Source organism: Aotus nancymaae, unplaced genomic scaffold (assembly GCF_030222135.1).
Source record: "Aotus nancymaae isolate 86718 unplaced genomic scaffold, 86718_ANA_hifiasm-v0.15.2.pri h1tg000018l, whole genome shotgun sequence".
NCBI lineage: Eukaryota > Metazoa > Chordata > Mammalia > Primates > Aotidae > Aotus > Aotus nancymaae.
In genome coordinates this window covers 24,189,516-24,212,812 of record NW_026988430.1, presented here as the reverse complement: position 1 = coordinate 24,212,812, position 23,297 = coordinate 24,189,516, and the positions used below count along the sequence as shown (strand labels likewise).

At 38.9% G+C, this 23,297-nt stretch overlaps 1 protein-coding gene across 6 annotated transcripts in view; it reads left to right on the top strand.

Moving 5' to 3' along the window:
• The window catches only part of ACACA (acetyl-CoA carboxylase alpha), a 309,514-nt gene that overhangs the window by 121,786 nt on the left and 164,431 nt on the right, over positions 1-23,297 (top strand). For all 6 annotated transcript variants that reach the window (XM_012445433.2, XM_012445435.2, XM_012445438.3 and 3 more), the window contains 8 exons: positions 730-836; positions 4,438-4,548; positions 11,384-11,593; positions 16,451-16,621; positions 17,608-17,769; positions 18,113-18,276; positions 20,743-20,893; positions 21,644-21,747. In XM_012445433.2, coding sequence (XP_012300856.1) covers positions 730-836; positions 4,438-4,548; positions 11,384-11,593; positions 16,451-16,621; positions 17,608-17,769; positions 18,113-18,276; positions 20,743-20,893; positions 21,644-21,747 — 1,180 coding nt within the window. The remainder of the gene's footprint in view (positions 1-729; positions 837-4,437; positions 4,549-11,383; positions 11,594-16,450; positions 16,622-17,607; positions 17,770-18,112; positions 18,277-20,742; positions 20,894-21,643; positions 21,748-23,297) is intronic.

Sequence of the window (23,297 nt, the reverse complement as noted above, 5' to 3'; positions counted from 1 at the left end):
ACTTAAAGAGTTCCGTGTGAGTTATTATAGCTGATAACAATATGAACTTTTTTTTTTCCCCCAGTACTCAAGCTCTGGGAGCAGACATACACTAAAACCTCTTTTAAATGGGAATGACCATTGTCTTGAGGCTGAACAGATTTGAACCCTTGTTACTCTGGCTCTCCAGGGAGATTGCAATATCCTCTCCAGATCTGCTGGGTCAAATAGTTTAAAATAAAAGGTTGAATTTGTTCTTGTTTGAATGGAGAGGCTATAGTGTTCCCCTTGTGGCTGAGTACAGGGACATTCAGAGAGCATGGAATCATGACTCTGCTGAGGCCGATAAAACCGCCATTTCTATTTCCAAGGGCTCATAAAGATTGAATTATTTCCCAAACCTCTTGGCCCTGGAGCAGGCCTGAACACACAGTTTGAAGGTATTTTGCCTGCTGAGTTGCTGTGAGAAGTATGCCATGCTCTTTTTTGTTTGTTTGTTTTGGTCTTGTATGTCTTTGCATTTTTATAAATTGCTCCCTGTTAGCTCGCCTGGCTTCTGCCAGCATAAGAAACCAAGTTGCCAGGTCATGCTATGGCTAAATCCTGCTAACCCCAAGAACTGATCAGGGTTTTATGGCATCTTTCTTTCTCTCATCCACTCTCAGATTTGGATAAATATGATAGCAGAGCAGAAAATTGACAAGAGCAGAAGCTCTTGTAGCTGCCCTAAGTTGCTGTTGTCTATTGCAGGTCTTCGTGTGGATTGGCACGAAAATGATTTTTCAAAACGTATCTTAAATGTTCCCCAGGAGCTATATGAAAAAGGTTATGTGAAAGATGTGGATGATGGGCTACAGGTAGGTTACTAACTCCAGGGAGTCATACCTTTCAACTGACCAATTATAGTCACAAATGTGGAGATTGGGAGCCTGGCTCATGATATATACCCAAAGTGGTGTTAGGGATGTAAGATCGGGAGGTGTTGTTTAAAAGTATAGAATACTCTGGTTTCTCTTTAGATTGCATACGTCTTTTGCGTTTTAAAAAGTATAGATTGAGGAAGTGATTTTAAATGTAAACAATCTAAATTAATTTTGAAGCAGGCTGCTCATCTGAACAGAACATTTCTTAGGTGATTAAGTCAGAGTTTTGAGGAGGTGCTGATTCTCCCTCCCTCTGTTAGTGTGGGAGGGCGGGGACAACAAGCAATCACACTTTGTCCACTGCTTGAATTCAGAACCAGGAAGCCAGGAGGTAGAGATCAGTCAGCTTTACTACGAGCAGAGATGTTGGTGAAAATGGCTTAAGTGTGTAGCAACAATCAGATTTGTAAACTGAACACCAGAGTTAAGCAGGCTCACTCACCTACTGGTTACTGGCAGTGCTGAATGACCACAGACTTCCCTCTACAGAGAGAGAGCTTAATTCAGCTTAGTGTATGGCTGAGAGCTGACAAAGAGCATATGTTTTGTGCAGTGGGCTGATCCTACAGGGGAAGAGGCTGAGCTATGCATGTTCAGTCCCTCCTTCCAAATTGACCAATCACATAATTTATTATTTTTCCCTTTGGGAGGAGTAAGGGAGTGAGCTGAGAAAGACTGAAAGGGTTAGTCTTAATTATTGTCCAGCCATATAGAAACGTGAACCTAGGCAAAAGGAGATCCTTTCCCCAACATTACCTTTTCTTTCCTTATAGTTCCCTCCAATTTGTTCCCCTTTCACTTTTATAAATAGTTTAAAGTGTTTGTTATGCCTCCAGGTATAAAATAATGAAAGAGGCTATTGTAGAAAAATACACTGCTTGAGTTCGACTTGTGTGGTATAAATTCAAGAGGGATGCTGAATGTTCAAATAATTTTGCTATATTGTTTGCATTTTAAGTTAAACATCCTGTAATCTCCTTAATAAGAATTAATATTTCTAATTGAATTGCAAATGCTTAATTTTGTTTGCTATAATTTGCAAAAGAGTAGAAGCTTAAGGAACTATTCTAGCTATTTTGCTTATCGACTAATATCCTTTTTTTTTTTCTGGTTATAAACAGAATTTTCTGGTAGAAAATTTGAAAAGCCAAAGATGGTGATAAAGCCATATGTAAACACACCATCCAAAGATAATACTTATTAACAGATTCATATTTTTTTATCCTTTTTCAAACTCATAGATTTATATTGTATAAAAATCTTTATTAATATTAATAGATTCTTATAAGTATGATAATTATAAATTTTGGGTCTTACTACATGTATTATTTGGTAATCATAATACTTTTTTCTACTTAGTATTTTTTGTTCTTCCACCTCTCTGTTCCTTACTTAATATTATATTAAAGTGTTAAAATTCTTCCAAAATATTTTTAATGGGTGACCTGTGACTAAAGCTTTCATATACGTGTATATAATTATTATTATTTTTTGAGACAGAGTCTCACTCTGTCGCTAGGCTGGAGTGCAGTGGCGTGATCTTCAGCTCACTGCAACCTCTGCCTTCTGAGTTCAACTAATTCTCCTGCCTTAGCCTCCTGAGTAGCTGAGACTACAGGTACATATCACCATGCCCAGATGATTTTTGTATTTTTAGTAGAGATGGGGTTTCACCATGTTGGCCAGGATGGTCTCGTTCTCTTGACCTCGTGATCTGCCCACCTTGGCCTCCCAAAGTGCTGGGATTACAGGCATGAGCCGACATGCCCAGCCTGCTTTCATATATTTTTAAAAGGCCTACCTTCTTACTGACCTCCTGTAGGATACTCTTTTTTTTTAAGTCTTTCTTCACACTTGTACTATCTCTTTGATCATCTGTCACTCAGCAATTGAGTTCATCATACTAATGATGTTTATATGATCATAGAAAAGAGTAGAGATAAGGAAACACTAGAAGAGGTGAGACTGCGAGTGAAAGATTTTCATTCCTAATCGACTGATATAGGTTAAAAATTGAAATCTTCATTTTTCTGAGTGATACTTTTTTTTGAGTTGGAGTCTCACTTTGTTTGTTGCCCAGGCTGGAGTGCAGTGGTTCCATCTTGGCTCACTGCAACCTCCACTTTCCAGGTTCAAGTGATTCTCCTGCCCCAGCCTCCCGAGTAGCTGGGATTATAGGTGCCCATCACCATGCCTAGCTAATTTTTGTATTTTTAGTAGAGACAGAGTTTCACCAAGTTTGCCTGGCTGGTGTCGAACTCCTGAGTGATCCACCCACCTTGACCTCCCAGAGTGCTAGGATTACACTGAGGCACCGTGCCAGGCCTGCTGATACATTTTTAAAGATATTCTTATAATGTAGCAAAACCTTAAAAGACTGGAATATTTTGGCAAAGGAATGACTTGGCTATTTTGTTTATTTATTTAGTTAGTTAGTTTTGAGAGGGAGTCTTGCTCTGTCACCCAGGCTGGAATTGCAATGTTGCAATCTCAGCTCATTGCAACCTCTGCCTCCCAGGTTCAAGCCATTCTGCTGCCTCAGCTTCTGGAGTAGCTGGGATTATAGGCATGTGCCACCATGCCCGACTAATTTTTGTATTTTTAGTAGAGGTGGGGTTTCGCCATGTTGGCCAGGCTGGTCTTGAACTCCTGACCTCAGGTAATTCGCCTGCCTTGGCCTCCCAAAGTGCTGGGATTACAGGCGTGAGCCACCGCACCAAGCCTTATTTTGTTTTAATATTTTTTGAGACAGGGTCTCACTTTGTTGCCCAAGCTGGAATGCGGTGGCCCGATCTTGGCTTATTGCAACTTCTGCCTCCCGGGTTCAAGCAATTCTCGTGCCTCAGCCTCCCGAATACCTGGGGTTACAGGCATGTGCCACCATGCCTGGCTAATTTTTTGTATTTTTAACAGAGACAGGGGTTTCATCATTTTGTCCAGGCTGATCTCAATCTCCTGACCTCAGGTGATTTGCCCACCTCAGCCTCCCAAAGTATTGGGATTACAGGCATGAGCCACTGTGCCCAGCCCCACATCAGCTTATTTTAAGTGAACTTCTTATGTCTTTTTTTTTTTTTAATTATGGGTAATATGTGGATACCTGCATACTATAAGCAAGAAATTCCAATAATGCAGAAATATATACAGTAAAAAAGGAAAGTTTTATATACACCTACCTTTATTTTCTAAATCATTGCTAGTAGGTACTCTGGACTGTACTTCTTTGCACTTACATATGTGGGTGTATGAATGCATATATAATTTTGTTTTTTACCTATATGACATTAGTTTAGATTGAACCATATGAAATTGCCTATATTCAGTCATTTTTTTAAATCTATGAAAAAGGCAATTTCTTTTGGGTCAACCTAATACTACAAATATTGTTCTACTATTTATGTTTTCACCTACTAGCATATCTTGCAGATCTTTCTATTTTACTGTATTTAGACTTACTAAATGACTTAAAGGGAGAAAATGCCAGTTTTCTCCTTCCCTGGTAATAACACTGTTTCTTCTATGTTTTTTATTAAAGGCAGCTGAAGAGGTTGGATATCCAGTAATGATCAAGGCCTCAGAAGGAGGAGGAGGGAAGGGAATTAGAAAAGTCAACAATGCAGATGACTTCCCTAACCTCTTCAGACAGGTAGAGTACAAACTGTTTGTTTGTTTGAACTAACATGTATACCAGAATACACGATTTAACTCATACTTTAATTTGGATGTCCAGAAAATATTTAATTTTTAATTTTGTCTATTGCTAATTGTCTTTCTTTCTAGTTTCTACCTGCATATTAGCAGAGGAAAAAGGTTAATGAAATGTCCAACTCAATTTTAAGTTTTATTTAATCAGGTAATTCAAACAGAGTTATTCTGTCTTACATAAACGTGCTCAATTTCTCAGATAACTCTCCCTTATGTGGTGCATGTGGCTTATAGGATCTCATAATGGCAAAGAAAAATCAATACCTTCTGTATTTTTGTGCCCCTGTACTGCTGACTTTGTAGATAATGTGGGGTATGGTGGTATGATACTGATATGGTTGCTCTTGGTTTGGCCAGGCCCAGGCTTTCTGACTGACTTTTTTCTACTTTAGTTCACATTGCCTAGAGACCTCTGAGTTTCTGTCATATGTCCCATCTAGCCTGCTGTCCCAGCAGTCTATACTCTAGCCTGTGCTGCATGGCCACCACACCCTGGCACAGGAATCCTCTGGCAGACCCACAGTATATAAGAACTGAGAGTGACTCAGGAAAGCTCAGTGTAGGATCTCTCTGCTTTGCAGCCAAGTTGATGTGGCCATACTATACATTGGTTGTAGAGAAGGCCAAAGAAGTGATGTCTTTTTAGAATCTTAGAGAGAGAAAAGGGAGACAGGGCTCTCTTTTTGTTTCATCGTCAGAGTTACCCTCACATACTTAACTCACTCCTTTTTTTCTCCTACCAATACATAGTAAACGACATGTCAAAAAATGGAAAATTGGAACAGAAGTCTGCCTTTTTCATGCTCCTGGCTTCCCTTTTTTTCAGCTTTCTCATCATCATCTACTTTGCACTTCTTTTACTAGTGTGCCATGCCACCTTTTATTTGACTTCTTTTTTTTTCTTAAGACATTTAGCTGTAAACTCCTTGCTTCACTGTAAGGAGTAAAAAAGAAAAACTTATGAGCTGGGTCTTCCATGATTTGTTATACAGATGGTCCCCAACTTAAAATTTCAACTTACAAATTTTCAACTTTACAGTGGTGTGCAAGTGATAATGCATTCAGTATAAATCTTACTTTGAGTACCCATACAGCTATTGTTTTTCACTTTCAGTGCAATATTCAGTAAACTGCATGAGATAGTCAGCACTTTATTATAATACAGGCTTTGTGTTAGATGATTTTTCCAACTTAGGCCGATGTGTTTTAAGCACATTTAAGTTAGGCTAGACGAGGCTATGTTGTTCATTAGGTTAGGTATATTAAATGCAATTTTGACTTACAACATTTTCAACTTACGTTGGGTTTATTGGGACATAACCTTATTGTAAGTCAAAGAGCGTCTATACTAGATAAAGGAAGTGATAAAGGTGTTGTCTTGGCCGGGCTTGGTGGCTCATGCCTATAATCCTAGCACTTTGGGAGTCTAAGGCGGGAGGATTACTTGAAGTCAGGAATTTTAGATCAGCCTGGAAAACAAAGTGAGACTCTGTCTCTACAAAAAAAAAAAATTAAAATAAATAAATAATTAAATAAGGTATTGTTTTGCTACATTATTCTCTTTTAAATGTCAGAAACTGAATATTACCTTGGTTTTTGTTTTTTTTTGTTTATTTTTTCATTGAATTCTATTTTCATGAGTAGATCAGTAACTCAGACAGTCTAGTGAAAAGGCTTTTGCTGTTAGAAGCAAAAAGGAAAAAAAAGGCATGTTAATTAATGTTAATTCTTACAGACATTTCAAAACTACTCATTGCTATGGAATTGAACAGTGGAAAACTCTAAAACACTAAGGGGCGGTTTTCTGTGAAAGTCCTTAAGTTTAAATACTGGTTGGGTGAATAAACCAATCCTCCCATTGGGAACAAACTAGAAAAGCTGAACCAGATTTCTTTTAAAAATAAAAAAAAAATGTGTGTGTGTGTGTGTGTGCGCGTGTGTGTATATACACATATATACATATATGTTTGAAGGCATTAGAGACCATTCAAGTCAATGAGGAATTCTGGGGCTAACATATAGGAGAAAATGGAAACCCAGAGACGAGAGCCTGACATATCAGGCTACTTTTCCCCTAGATATATCTTCTATTCAAGAAGAAGCACCTGAAAGGCTGATTAATTTTCAACAGTCTTAAAAGACTAAGAGGGCTTCCTGAAGAAGGGTGCCCTGGAAAACCTCCCACATTTTAGGTTGGGATACTTAAGAACTGACTACATCATGGGAGAAAGGGTGAACTGGAAATAGATTAGCCCTCACAGGGACTATGTCTTGGCTTCAAAACATTCAAACTCTGATTTAAGCAAGATGTTTTAGGATTGCTAATGCTTCTGGACACCTGCAGGAAGCAAATGTAAATCCTTTCCAGAGAAAGATAACATCCAGAACTTAAAATTATTTCTATTAATTTTTCTTGCAGCATACCAACCACTCAATTTAAAATAGGCTATAGGGCAGGCATGATGGCTCATGCCTGTAATCCCAGCACTTTGGGAGGCCGAGACGAGTGGATCATCTGAGGTCAGGAGTTCAAGACCAGCCTGACTAACATGGAGAAACCCCGTCTCTACTAAAAATACAAAATTAGCTGGGTGTGGTGGTGCATGCCTGTAATCCCAGCTACTTGGGAGGCTGAGGCAGGAGAATTGCTTGAACTCGGGAGGCAGAAGTTGCAGTGAGCTGAGATTGCATCATTGCACTCCAGACTGGGCAACAAGAGCGAAACTCTGTCTCAAAAAAAAAAAAAAGGCATATAAAATTATTGTGCCACTGTACTTCAGTCTGAGTGACAAAGTAAGACCCTGTCTCAAAAAAAAGTCAATATAATATAGGAGTTTAATATTATAGCGTATTAGATGTGGTTGAAGAGAATTAGTAACTGGCACTGGAGGCTGAGATAGGAGAATCCCTTGAGCCCAGGAGTTTGAGGCTGCAGTGAGCTGTGGTCTTGCCACTGTACTCCAGCCTGGGTTACAAAACAAACAAACATGGAAAAAGATAAGAGAATTAATAACTGGTAAGTAGATCAGAAGGAAATTCAGATTGAAGCATAAAGAGAGATAAAAGGATGAAAAACAGCAATGTGCGGGATTATTTGCAAGATGACCATGATAACTCTTCCTGTTTCTTTGTATCTACACTGTGCACCATTATTTTGCAGCTCCTCCTTTCAAGAAGTAGAGTCTTTTTGTTCCCCAACCCTTGAATTTCAGCTGGCCTTTTGACTTGTTTTTGCCAATAGAATGTATGACTTCTGAAGCCTAAACTTCAGATGGTTTTGTAGTTGTTGCCCTTGCAGTCTTGGAGCGAGCCCTCAGACTACCATATGAAGAGCCCATTCTGGCCTACTGGAGAAAGAGAGGTCACATGAGCAGAGATGAGTTGTCCCAGCTAAGGCCTCCTAATCCTACTAGCTGACAATCAGCAGGACCACATTTGAGACATGTAAATTAGACCATATTTGACCATCTAACTCCAGTTGAGCTGCCAGATGACTGTAGCTGCATGAGTTACTCCAGGCAAGATCAGAACTGCCGCTTGTGCCCAGTTCAGAATGCTGATCCACACACTCATGAGCAAATACAATGGTTGCTATACCAAGTCACTAAGATTTTGGTAGTTTGTTAGGTATTAATGGATAATTGACACAGAAATTGATACCTAAAGGTATGCTATTGTCATAACAAAAAAGTAAAACACATGACATTGACTTTAAAACTGGCTCATAGGTGTAGGCTGGAAAATTGGTGAGGAGGACGTTCATGAACTGGAGGAATGATGAACTATTAAGGGAGGCTGGGAAAGCAGTGTAGTAATTGTTTTTGGAGTCTGGAAAAAAGATCCATGTAATAATGGAACAATTGGCAGAGAATGTTATCTGAAGTATCTTGGAAGATAAAGAATATATTTAATGAAGTCATGGATCTGCTTAAGAAGCTCTCTACAAGTGTTTAAAGTGTCTGTGGAGTGCTTCTAGTTGCTTATACCAAGAAACTATAAAAGAGAGGTGAGCTAAAGAAGATATTTTGCTTGCAAGCAAGATTTACAGAAATGTACAAGACCCAGAACTTGTTGAAAATAGAATTGTTTCTCATTCCCAGTCTCGCCAGCTGCCAAAAGATTTGCAAAGTAAAAAATGCCTCAGAGTAAAGATCAAGTCAAGAGTGCCTGTGACTTTAAGGCCTCAGAAATAGTTAAATTATTAGCTAGTAAATTACTCTTTCAGCTAGAAAGATGCTTCTAAGTCTTTTTTGTTTTTTTTTTTTTTTTTGAGACACAGTCTCACTCTGTTGCCCAGGCTAGAGTGCAGTGCTGTGATATCGGCTCACTGCAACCTCCACCTCCTGGGTTCAAGCAATTCTCCTGCCTTAGCCTCCCAAGTAGCTGGGATTACAGGTGCCCACCACAGTCCCTGGCTAGTTTTTGTGGTTTTAGTAGAGATGAGGTTTCACCATGTTGCCCAGGCTGGTCTCAAACTCCTGACATCAGGTGATCCTCCCACCTTGGCCTCCCAAAGTGCTGGGATTATAGGTGTGAGCCCCCACACCTGGCCCTAAGTATCTTAAGGGTACTGTCTCACAGGAACCTGACATGCCCAAAGTATAGAGAGGTCTATGTAGACATGAGTTGTGGATGTGTCTTTTTGGGTGTCATATTGGGAGATGATTCATAGGAAACCCAAAAAGTTGTGAAGAGACTTGTGTGGATGAATGCACCAAGGGACTGAAAGGACCAGAAACAGTTCAAAATGAAAAGTGACCTCTGAGCCTTCAACTTTTATGCGCAGAAAGCAGACAGAAAGCTATTCACCTGTAAATAGCTGTCATTTCAAATAAAAAGAGATTTCTCAGAGAGTGGAGTCAGGAGCCCAGAGGGCAGAGCTAAGAGCAGGGGATGTGATGGATTAAGGACCCATTCCCAGGAAACCAAACTAGACCCTAAAAAACAAAACAAAGCAAAAAGCATTTCCTGACCCTGGAGTAAGGGAATCTGACAACATGTATCTGTCCAGATTTCAGAATTGCAATGGACCAGTGACTACTATGTTTCTCCTATTTCCTCCTCTTTGAACAGGAATCTCATTTGCAGTTATTCTCTCCCAATATCATCATTAAATATTGGGAGTGTTGGGGCAGATAACTTGTCTTTTTAGTTCCCAGGTCTTTGGATCAAGAGAAACTGTACCTGAGGAGCTGCACGCAAGAACCTCATTTTCTTCTGGACATGACTCATGAGAAAATGGACATCAAGCCCAATGCCATGATTGGATGAGACTTTGGGGGTCTTGGGAGGGGGTGAGTCTATTTTGCATGTGGGAGGTATGTGAATTATTGTGGCCATAGGGTAGACCATAGTAAGTTGTTTGCAAGAGATGGCCCCAATAACTCCTCCCATTCCTGTATGTAATTCCTGTATGTACACCCTTTGCAATGTGACTTTGCTGTTCCTCCCTTCCAGCAGTGGCATCTATTTCCCCACCCCTTGAATCTTAGCTGGCTTTTGTGGCTTGCTTTGACCATTAGAACGTGGCCAAAGTGATGTGTAAATTCTAGAGCCTAGACCTCAAGAGGCCATACAGCTTCTGTGTTCACCCTCTTGGAACATAGCACTGAAGAAGCCTGGTCTAGCCTACTGGAGGATGAGAAGCCATATGCAATGGAGCCATATGCAGTGAAGATGAACAATTTCTGTTGAGGCTCCCTAGACCTACCAGCCAGCAGTCAGCATAAATCACCAGACATTTGAGTAAGAATGTTCCACCCTACTCAAGCCACCAGATGATATGTATATAAGTGCAAGACTGGAAGAAGAACTGCCCAGATGAAGACAGCGTCATAAAAGGTTGATGTTCTAAGCAAGCCACTGAGTTTTGAGATGATTTGCTACATGGCAAAACAGCATAAAAGACGTGGGGTACAGTGAAATGGTCTAACATCATGTACTTTAAGTCTCAGAGAAGAGAAAGAGAATGGAGCAGAAGCAATATTTGAGGAAATGATGAAGCAGAAGCAATATTTGAAGAGAGAAAGGCTAAGGATTTCTTTGAACAGATAAAAGATCCAAGGAAGTTTCAAAAAGCACTGTGAGCCTTAAGCAGGACAAATACAGAGAACCACATCTACACTTATCAAAGTAAATCTACCACTCTACCCCCTACAAAAGAGAGAAAATCTTAAAGCAGTTGATGAAAAAAGATTACTTTCAAAACAGTGGCAATAAGATTGATAGTTGACATCTCAGTATCTCAGTAGAAACAGTGAAAGCCAAAAATTATTGGGATTCTTTTTAAAGGGCTGAGAAAAAAAATAGTTGCCATTTTAGAATTCTGTCCCCAGTGGCAATGTTCTTCAAAACTAAAGATGAAAGTCCTTTGGCTGCAACAATACCATATATGATATAATGTGAACCAGCAAAGTATCTTGTCTGAAACAAGTTGTACATTTGTTTGTACAGAATACAGGATGGCAGTAGTTTGCCCTGTTGGATTTGTGTATGTGTCTATGTTTTTAAATATTTAGTTGTTTACCTTTGAGATGCACCAGATGTTCGTATGTTTTCACATTCATCATTAATATTGATTATGTAAGAATGCAGCATCTTAATGATATTAAAGATGACAGGATGGACTGTATTTTATTCACTTTTGTATTCTACTGATTAACATGGTCCCTAACACTTCTGGACCTCTGCTTGTTGAAATCAAAGTAGCTTATCAAGATAAATAGAATGTTTAAAATATAAGAATTGGGTTTTTTTCTTCCCCTTTTCTAATACAGGTTCAGGCTGAAGTTCCTGGATCTCCTATATTTGTGATGAGGTTAGCCAAACAATCCCGTCATCTGGAGGTGCAGATCTTAGCGGACCAATATGGCAATGCTATCTCTTTGTTTGGTCGTGATTGCTCTGTACAACGCAGACATCAGAAGATTATTGAAGAGGCACCTGCTGCTATTGCTACTCCAGCAGTATTTGAACACATGGAACAGGTACATATATTAAAAGGCTTATAATTTATGTTTTCTTACACAGAACATTTTTCATTCAGTTCATGTACCAATCTGAGAATAATGGGATTTTAAGCAACAATTCTGAATAATTAATAAAATTATATCCTTTTCTTAGAGAAAAAACATTTACTGTTCTCCCACTGAGAGATTGTCAAGGAACATTCAAGCTCTAAAAGTAGTTAACACTTTCTAACAAAAGTCAGTGTAACATTTTGAGTAGGGATAAAGAAGAGAAATGCTTTGAAATTTTTAATCTTGTGATTAATTTTTTTTTTTTTTTGAGACAGACTCTTGCTCTGTCACCAGTCTAGAGTACAGTAGCATGATCTTGGCTCACTGCAACCTCTGTCTCCCGGTGTCAAGCAATTCTGCCTCAGCCTCTCAAATAGCTGGGACTACAGGTGCGTGCCACCACACTCAGCTAATTTTTGTATTTTTAGTAGAGATGGGGTTTCACCATGTTGGCCAGGTTGATCTCAATCTCTTGACCTCGTGATGATCTGCCTGCCTCAGCCTCCCAAAATGCTGGGATTATAGGCATGAGCCACTGGGCCCGGCCATGACTGATTTTTTAAGAAGCTCATAATCAGGTAGTTTCATTTACTGGGCCGATTATCATCAAGTCTTAAGTTGAATTTAATCAAGTCTATTATCTTTTTTGGAAATCCTCTAAATATCTTGAGTTCATACATTCTTTTTATTTTATTATTTTTTTTATTGCATTTTAGGTTTTGGGGTACATGTGAAGAACATGCAAGATTGTTGCATAGGTGCATACGTGGCAGTGTGATTTGCTGCCTTCCTCCCCTTCACCTATATGTGGCATTTCTCCCCATGCTATCTCTCCCCAACTCCCCACTCCCTGCTGTCCCTCCCCTATTTCCCCCCAACAGACCCCAGTGTATAGTGCTCCCCTCCCTGTGTCCATGTGTTCTCATTGTTCAACACCCGACTATGAGTGAGAACATGTGGTATTTGATTTTGTGTTCTTGTGTCAGTTTGCTGAGAATGATGGTTTCCAGATTCATCCATGTCCCTACAAAGGATGCGAACTCATCATTTTTGATGGCTGCATAATTTTCCATGGTGTATATGTGCCACATTTTCCCTGTCCAGTCTATCATTGATGGGCATTTGGGTTGGTTCCAGGTCTTTGCTATTGTAAACTGTGCTGCATTCTTTTTGTATAGAAAATAGTTTCTCAAAGTCATGAAGGATGCCTTGGGAATAACTGTAGTTTAAAGACCTGAACGTAGTCTTTTCTGGAGTCCAGACCCTGTCTTTTCATCAAAATATATTCTTGAAAATATATGTAATGTGTGTTAGAAGTCTGTTTCCAATGTTGTGTATATATTAGGATGTACTCTTGAACTGTTGTAATAAAGATGCCTTCAAAATACGGTGGCTCGGCTGGGTATGGTGGCTCTTGCCTGTAACCAGCACTTTAGGAGGCTAAGGGGGACAGATCACTTGAGCCTCGAATTTGAGACCAGCCTGGGCAATATGGTGAAGCCCCATCTCTACTAAAAATACAAAAATTAGCTGAGTGTTTTGGCACACATCTGTAGTCTCATCTGCTTGGGAGGCTGAGGTGGGAGGATCACTTGAGCCTGGGAGGTCAAAGCTTCAGTGAGCCTTGATCGTGCCACTGCACTCCAACCAGGGTGACAGAGCAAGACACTATCTCAAAACAAATAAATAAGGAAAATACAGTGGCTTAAACAAGGCATAAGTTTCAGAGATGAGCTGGTACCAGAAACAGGTTTTTTGCTCACCTGTTGCCTGTTTTTGTAAATAAAATTTTATTAGAGCACAATGATGCTTATTTATTTATGTATTATTTATGGCTGCTTTATCGCTACAAGGTAGAATTGAATAGTTGTGACAGGCTATATTGCCCAATCTGGCTCTTTACCAAAAAAGGTTCCCAAACTTTGCTCTCGGACATTGTCATCTTCGTGACTGAGCTAACTCACGCAAGATTATATTCACATTGTGGCCTCTGGGAGGAAGAGATGGACGTGGAGGGCAAGCATATGGAAGCATGATCTGGAAGTCACATACATCACTTCTCACATTCCGTTGGACAAAATTCAGTTACACAATTATACCTAGCACAAAAGATGCTAGGTATTGTGGTCACTAACTAGGTGACCATGTGCTCAGCAAAAATTTCTATTTTATTCCTAAAATGATGAAGTAGAGAAAAGTCACTGGAGGACATTTCATAATCTGTGCCTCAGTCTGCTCCTCTGAGAGCATTATCCTTTCACATCCTTTTTCCTACTCTTAGAGCACACTTAGCCTTCCCCGAGGAAGACAGCCTGAAGTCTTCCTTGTAACCAGTAACAGGATGGGTTATTCCTGGAGGTGATTTCGGATCTCTATATGATGTACATTTCTCTCCATTAGATATGTATGTGACTTTTCATGGGCCAGCAACCCAAAATACAAGTTATTTATACCTTGTCATTCCTCCCCTGCCCTTACCATAAACCCAATATACAATGATGAGAACAGGATAACTCCCATTTGGAAAAATGAAAAATACATAGCGATCATTGGTTCATAGCAGTTATCAAATCCTCCTTTCTGGGTAGGAATTATTATGATTCTCTGCTGAATAGTAAAATACTACCTCAGTTAGACCTTCTGGCTGTCCCTGGTTCTGCTACTGCACACTCCAAAGCAGTATGATAAGTGAGTAAATCTCTTGTTCATTGTCCTTCAAGATACCTGATATTGTTCTCTGGGAAGTTCTTCCCTGTTCAGTTTTCTCTGTGAGTTGGGCTTTGGAGACTATGCCTTCTTTGGCAGAACTTTCATAACCCACTTCCTTTTTGTGTAGGATTGAGGGCACAAATATTATCCCAATCATCAATTGCAGGCTTTTGAAGGCCAGGTTTGTGGTTTGTTTAGAAATACAATTCCTTCAAATACTTACTAAGCTTCTGGACTATTTGTTTGCAATCAGCTTTGGGTTGGATTAACCATACTCAAAGATTTCTTCTAGATATAGAAACTTTTCTTCTATTATTTACTGGCTTCTGTGCTTAGCCTGTCTCTCTTGCCTTGATTTAATATTGGCTATCTTGGGGCCAGCTGAAACTAAAGCAGCCCACTTAATCTAATCTTTGACACTGAGTTGCTTCAGGATGATAATCTCATTTGCTGTTTTGGTGGATACAAAAGAAGTTGGCTTTTTTGACACTCTGACCCTCTCAGACCATCTTTCTTAAGGTTTAGTTGGTGTATGGTCAGTATTTCAAGTTACTGTAGGAAACAGTTTACCAAAACTCATATTATGCCAACAAGGAACTTATCACCTTTCCAGCCTGCAGTATCTGTTTCTCTGCTACCTACTACTCTTTTGCTAAGCTAGCATCTTATATTTTAATTTTTTAAAACGGCAACATTCTACCTGCACTTAATTCCTTTATCAATTAGGAACTGCTATAACAAAAAGGTCCAAAAAACACAGTGGACCCCCCAAAAATGGAAGTTTATTTTTCTCCCATCCTAGTCTGAGGTGAGCTTTTCAGGGCTGGTGGAAGTTATTTATTCCATGAGGGCATCTTGCGATTCAGGTACTTTGCATCTTTCTTTTTTTTTTTTTTTTTTTTGCTGTTCTTAGTATGTTCTCATCTGCATGATTGAAACTGGCTTATACTATCATGACCATGTTCCAGTGACTAAGAAGGGAAAAGCCAGGAATGGAGAATGAGACATGTCCTTTTCAAAATATGACTTAGAGCTGGGCACTGTGGCTCACGCCTATAATCCCAGAAGTTTAGGAGGCTGAGGTGGGCAGATCACCTGAGGTCAGGAGTTCAAGACAAACTTGGCCAACAAGATGAAAAACCATCTCTACTAAAAATACAAAAATTAGCCTGACATGGTGGCACATGCCTGTGATTCCAGCTACTCAGGAGGTTGAGGCAGGAGAATGACTTGAACCTGGGAGGTGGAGGTTATAGTGAGCCGAGATTGGGCCACTGCAGTCCAGCCTGGGTGACAAAACAAGATTCCATCTAAAAATATATATGTATGTACGTATATACACACACACACACACATACACACACACAGGAATGACTTAGGAGTTATGCATATCACTTACCAGTGCTGATACCCTGTTTGTCAAAACTTAGTCACTAACCAGGCCGGGTGTGGTGGCTCATGCCTGTAATCCCAGCATTTTGAGAGGCCCAGGGGGATATAGATCACCAGAGTTTGGGAGTTTGAGACTAGGCTGGCCAATATGGTGAAACCTTGTCTCTACTAAAAATACAGAAATTAGCCGGGCATTGTGGCGCCTGCCTGTAATCTCAGCTACTTGGTGGGCTGAGGCAGCAGAATCACTCAGAATCTCTTGAACCTGGAAGGCAGAGGTTGCAGTGAGCTGCGAGATTGTGCCATTGCACTCCAGCCTGGGTAACAGAGTGAAACTCTGTCTCAAAAAAAAAAAAAAAAAAAAAATCTAGTCTCAAGCTAGTTAGCTATGTTTCTAGGAAGAAGAGGAGCATATTGGACATGCTGGAAACTGGACAAGAGTCTGTTCCTATGTTTTTTTGTCTGTGTGCATTTATGTCTAATGGGGTGCGATTGCTTGTGATGCAAAATGAAAAACACTCTTTTCTCCCAATTTTTCATTGAGGTTTTCATCCATGTCCAGGGATATTGTATAATAATCAGAAAGGGTGAAATGTGCTCTAATGTGGCTAAAAGCCTTTATGGCTCTTATACACACTGAATAGTTGAGTCAGTGAGAGGCTGTAATGGTTCAGCAGTTGGACAAGCTGAGATACTTACGTTTGCTTATCTCTCTTCTTTGAGTGTGCGGTGAAACTTGCCAAAATGGTGGGTTATGTGAGTGCTGGGACTGTGGAATACCTGTACAGCCAGGAAGGCAGCTTCTACTTTCTGGAATTGAATCCTCGGCTACAGGTGGAGCACCCTTGTACGGAGATGGTGGCTGATGTCAATCTCCCTGCAGCACAGCTCCAGGTGAGTCTCCCTGATCTGGGTTGTGGAGTGTAGTGAAGTCAGAGAGGTCTGAAAAACGGGTTTAACCAGTGTCTGATAAGAGAAAAACACCTCCTGTCTGAGTCTCACCTAATGTTCATTTCTCTTTCAGGCTGTATGGGTTACGCATATGTGGTTTGGTTTTCCTAATGTAGTACAGACATAGGAATGTTATTATTTTTTCTAGCCAGATACATCTGATATAATGTGTCATATTTTAGAAATAAATGTTAATAACAGTATGATTTATTCAATTATTTAGCTATAGTAAGCTTCGCAACTTTGTATTATAATTATTCCCTACTCATTTTTTTTTTTCACTAGTGTTCTTTATTGAAACAATTTTGCATCAGGGAGTGGTGGTTGAAGTTTTTCCTGACAAGCTTGTGGTAGCACACATATATTTTTATAATTTGTAAAGTGCTTGCTGTCAATATTATTGTCTTCTCTCAGCCCAGGAAACAAATATTACGGAAAGCAGTAATAGTTATTGATAAGGTTTGATGTTTTTATCTAACATTGTTTGCCCACATCGAGAACACCTTTGGGTTCCTATTAAAGACTAAAGATTTATTTACTTCCTCCAGTGGTTTGCAGTGATGGAAGAGATAATTATGACACAATTAAGATTTTCTAGCTGTCTGGTTTGGGATAGCTATTAATGTTTACTCCTCCCTTGGATATTTTCATTCTCACTACATGATGGAGAAATGACAACAGAGGGCAACTCGTGTCTGTTGCATTAGGAACATGGGGACTTCTTTAGGAGTGGAGAATATTCTAACTACTTATCTGTAGTGATATGTTGTATTTCAAGCAACTTAGTTGATGATTGTAGAATATAGGTTATTAAAATAGAATGTTTTAGGGAGCGGCTCCAAAAACATTTTTTAGGTTATCGGATAGCCTCCACACTTTAAGGGAAGTAACTGTGGAAAATTAATGATGTGTGTTTTATTACCTTTCAGATTGCCATGGGGATTCCTCTATATAGAATCAAGGATATCCGTATGATGTACGGGGTATCTCCCTGGGGCGATTCTCCCATTGATTTTGAAGATTCTGCACATGTCCCTTGCCCAAGGGGCCATGTTATTGCTGCTCGGATCACTAGTGAAAATCCAGATGAGGTAACCCATTACTTAAAAGGTTTATACCTCCTTTTAATAAACCTTAATGTTAAGATAGTATCTGAGCATATACTTCTGAAATATCTTGGGACTTTCTCTGGAGAGGGAACTACAGAGGTTTCTCAGAGCAGATAAGTAAATGATCATTGCTTCATTGGTCATTTAATCCCACTTAAGTCACTATAGAGTCTTCAGTGGGTCTGTTGCACTGGGTCTTGGACATTATAATTTTTGTGTCTTTTCTGCTTCTGTGTGTGATTAACACAGAACTTAAACAGTGAATATATAAATGTTTTCTTCCTTCAAAACATAATGTGGTCTCTCCTTCTTTATTCTGTAACAGGGTTTTAAGCCCAGCTCAGGAACAGTTCAGGAACTAAATTTCCGCAGTAATAAGAATGTTTGGGGATATTTCAGTGTTGCTGCTGCAGGGGGACTTCATGAATTTGCTGATTCTCAGTTCGGTCACTGCTTTTCCTGGGGAGAAAACAGAGAAGAGGCAATTTCGTGAGTATAATAGCATTTGATTACATTTTACAAAATAAATTTGTGTTAATCTTAAGTGAAGGTATGAGCATGGGAATAGGAAACATCCGCAGTCAAAGTAATAATAAGAACAACCTTTTTGAAGAAATCTTGAATATCTTTAATTGCACTTGCATTCGTGTTGTGTTAAATTATGTAGTGCTTGGCAGATGTTTTTCTGATTGTTCTTCTGAGCCTTTTTAAGTATTTTTCCTTTCAAAATTTTTGATAAATATATAAAATCGATTGCTTTAAAGGTATCTTATTTTTCCACAGGAACAGTATTGTTATTGAGGGGAGGTAGATCGTTGGCCAAGAACTAGGTATCAAATAAATCATAGATTTTTATTTTATTTTTTCTGGTGAGAAGACTTAAAATCTATTAGCAGTTTTCAAGTACACAGTTTATTGTTATGAGCCATAGTCATCATGATGTACTCTTATGGTCATTTAAAATAATAAAATTCTACTGCTCATTTTATGAAAAGGACATAAAGACATTGTCTACATTGCTTATATAAGAGACCTTAGTGTGCTGTAAAGTATATAACAGCGTATGTAAATATAACTGCTATATCATAAATATTAGATAATATTCTATTAATCATAAACAATGAATATTAAATTAATAGCACTTTTCCTTGCCTAAAACCTAGGACTGAAGGAGGTAATTTCTTTTTTTTTTTTTTTTTTTTGAGACAGAGTCTCTCTCTGTCGCCAAGCTGGAGTGCAGTGGCATGATCTCGACCCACTGCAACCTCCACCTCCCAGGTTCAAGCGATTCTCCTGCCTCAGTCTCCCGAGTAGCTGGGATTACAGGCACGCTCTGCCATACCTGGCTAATTTTGTCAACCTGTATTTTCTTCCCTCTGCTTCTTCGTTCTTACTATTTCCTCTGTTCATTCATTCATTTATTTATTTATTTATTTATTTATTTATTTATTTATTTATTTATTTTGAGATGGAGTACCTGCCACCACACTCGGCTAGTTATTCTATTTGTAGTAGAGATGGATTTCACCATGTTGCCCAGGCTGTTCTTGAACTCCTGACCTCAAGTGATCTACCTGCCTGGGTCTCCCACAGTGCTGGGATTCCCAGCATGAGACACTGTGCCAGGCCCATTCATTCATTCTATTCAACAAGTACTTACTGAGTATCTACTATGTACTGGTTCTGGCAGTCATTGAGGTCCAAAGTAGTAACTTTGTCCTCACAAAACTTTACAATCCAGAGGGTGTAAGACAATTGGCAATTAAAATACAATGTAGAAAGTATGATGGTAGTTGGATTATTTAAGGGCATTATAAGATCATACAGAGAGTCAACTAAGTCAGTCTAGAGGGGATCTGGGAAGGCTTCCCAGAAGACAGTGACATCTAGATTGATATTTGAAAAATTTGTAGAAGTAAGTCAAATCAAAGGAGGACATAGAAAGGAGAACAGAGGTGGGCAACAGAATAATACTTTAGGCTGAGGGGAATACCTGGACCACCTGGAATATGATTCTTCTCACAGTTACAATTATCAGCTAAACTTTTAGCCCATGTCAGATTCCACATTTTTCATAAAATCGTGAGGAGGTGAATTTCTCCCTTCTTACAACCTCTCCAGGACTTTGCTTAAGTATCTTCACTGCCATTGATGATATTCTGCCATATATTTTGAAAGTGATTATTGTATATATGTTCTTTCTTCCTTACAACCATAGTATGTGTCTTACTAGTATGAGATACGTAATAAGTGTTGAAGTAAGTGCCTGTCCTGTGCAGGATAGACACTGGGCATAAATATACAGAAAAGCCCTATAGTATTTGAAATTTTGCTAACATTGGATCACTTTGCACTGGGAAGTAATAAAAGTAATGAGCAAATCATTGCATAGATATCCAAGATGCAGTTTAAAAAACACTCACATGCAGTGTCAGGCTGATATATGACTGCACCCAGAGAGTTGCTTCACTGTATGGAAATCTTTAAATTAAGGACTTGTGAAAATTCACTGAACTGTATACTTAAAATAAGTATATTTTACTGTATGTAAATTATACATAAAATAAATAAGGTATAAGGATAGGGAAAATTAATGCCCTAATTCTTGTTAGCCAACAATAAATGAATGGAATAAGGGTAACTCAGTAAGTAAAAGCTGAGGGTGCTTTGCATATAATTTGTTATAATTTGTTCTGTACTCATTATAATGAAATGTATCTGATTTCCTGATGCTCTTATGGTAATATCAGTTAGAATTCATGTTTACTGACTTTTTGCAAATTTTCCTCTTTGGAATGTATATGAATGAGCACACTTAACATGTGCACCCTTGTTTGTGCAACTGCCTCTCTCCCTTCCCTCTCAAGATTCCAAAGGAATGAAAGTTCTTTAAAATGATTGAAAAACATTGAAGTGTTTGTTGCTGAAACAGATTGGCTTCTGTTCTTTTCCCAGAAACATGGTGGTGGCTTTGAAGGAGCTGTCTATTCGGGGTGACTTTCGAACTACAGTTGAATACCTGATCAAATTGTTAGAGACTGAAAGCTTTCAGATGAACAGAATTGATACTGGCTGGCTGGACAGACTGATAGCAGAAAAAGTACAGGTATGTATTTCTCCACTTGCACAAACAGCTTCTGGGATTGGGTTTTTATAGACTTGTGTGCTCAATCCCCATCACTAAATGAAATTGATCCTAATCTAAATGGTTCTTGATCTACCTGGAAGAATCTAGGAGTCAGTGTAATTTTAGCACTCTAATAGTTCCTGTGCTTGTGTAACACAGTCATTTTATGTTCTAGTATTATTTCCTAAGGTATACTTGAGGAGAGGCATGCAGAGATTGAAGTACTTTTCTTTTTCTTCATTTAATGTTAAATCTGGTCCATAGTTACCAACTTCTGCATCTACCAAATGCTGAAGAGAGAGGGTTCATTTAAATCAAGAGTTATCACTTATTCTTCAATTCCTGGGGCTATCCTAAATTATCCAAGATTTTGTATAAAATTATTAGATTCATATAAATTGTTTGAAGGTCCAAATTTTGGCTATACACCATTTTTCTTTGAGATTATCAGTAGCCAAATCTTTGTATCTTTTTAAATTTATTTCTGTCAAAAGCCTATTTTTGAATCTTAGTCACTTTTCATTTCACTTCAAATGGTGCCTCTAATCAAATTCTAAAAGTGAATGTGTTCATTTCTATCTAAAAAATCAGTTGGGCAATGAAAATGGAGACTTTCATTGATAACTGTTTCATCACAACAAATTTCGTTACAACAAATCTGATTTCATTTAAGAGGCTGTGGTGCCAAGTGACCATGCATTTGATCTGCCCTCTTTTTCCTCCTTTCAGGCTGAGCGACCTGACACCATGTTGGGGGTTGTGTGTGGGGCCCTCCATGTGGCGGATGTGAGCCTGCGGAATAGCATCTCTAACTTCCTTCACTCCTTAGAAAGGTAGGCTTTGTTTCTTGTAGGCTACACAAACTAACCAAAGGTCCTGAGTACAGGGACTGAAGCTCAAAGACCCATTTATTCTTCTGTCCATTCCTGGCAGCTTATGAGTGCTACTTGTTATTCATGGACCATGGTGGCAAGAAGGAGAGGGGATATTGATGTTTACAGCAAAGTATTTGGGGAGTCTAACTGCAGATTCTAGACATTAACTTATGCCACGGTTAGAACAGGTTGGTTCTTTAAAAACTGAAATCCAGCTTCAGTAGATATTCTGTCCTGAATAAGTATCAAATCTCCCCAGACCCTAGTGATAAAAATCTGGTATTTCTCCCTAGCATTGAACCCTAAATATTTCATGTATTACCTGTACCACCTTTCAGAAGTAAATAATTAAGGCTGTTATTCAGGATGACCTCTTGACTCTTTCAAGTAGAGGGTCAGACATCTATGGGGCTAAACTAATATCTAATGCTGATTCAGGATACTAAGCTCTGCCTGAGTCCCCAGAGGAATGGTCCAAGTGGCTAATCATTTTAAAGCACTTTAATCACAGGCACTTTTATTTCCTTCTGTGTTGTTAGACTTATATCAATTCCCTTTTGAGGTTTCTGAAAGAAAGAAAAGAAACAAATTGTAAAAAATTGAACCGAGATTTCAGAGTTATTCAAGCCCTATGATAAGTATCTTTCACTATGTTACTCTCATGCAGTAAAACCTTCAGCAGCTTGGTGTTTCTCTTCTGTATCGAATCTAAATCCCTTGGTGTGACTTTCAACTCCCTATATACATTGTCCCCTCTTACCAATCCAGTCCTATTTATTTCTGTTCTGCGATATATAATCTCTAACCTAGTTAAATAGTTTTCTTATTTATTGGTGTACAAATGTGTCAAATGCAGTTTCCTCTACAAGCCCCCCTCCCTCCTTTTAAAATGCTTTTGTTTTTAACTTATTTTAAAAACTTGTGTTTTGAAATAATTTTAGGTTTTTAAGAGTTGCATGAATAGTACAAATAATTTCTATATATTATTATATAATTTCTTTGCTCAGATTCACCTATTAACTAACAACTTACCACCATGCTTTATCATTCTTTCTCTACTTTTAGCAAAAGTTTTTCTTGATAACGTTTCTCTCCTTGGTAATGTTCTCCCTTTCCTGTCCACCCAGCCTACTGTCTTTTTTTTTTGTTTTCTTTTTTTTTTAAGACGAAGTCTTGCTCTGTTGCCCAGGTTGGAGTGCACTGGCACGATTTCAGCTCACCACAACCTTTGTCTCCCGGGTTCAAGCGATTCTCCTGCCTCAGCCTCCCAAGTAGCTGAGACTACAAATAATTTTTGTATTTTTAGTTAAGATGGGGTTTCCCCATGTTGGCCAGGATGGTCTTGATCCCTTGACCTTGTGATCTTCCCGCCTTGGCCTCCCAAAGTGCTGAGATTACAGGTGTGAGCCACCTTGACCGACCTTAATCCTTATCTTTAAGAACAGTTAACACATTCATGTGGTTCAAAATTCAAAGGCACAAGAAAGATGCAAAGTGAAAAGTCTCTC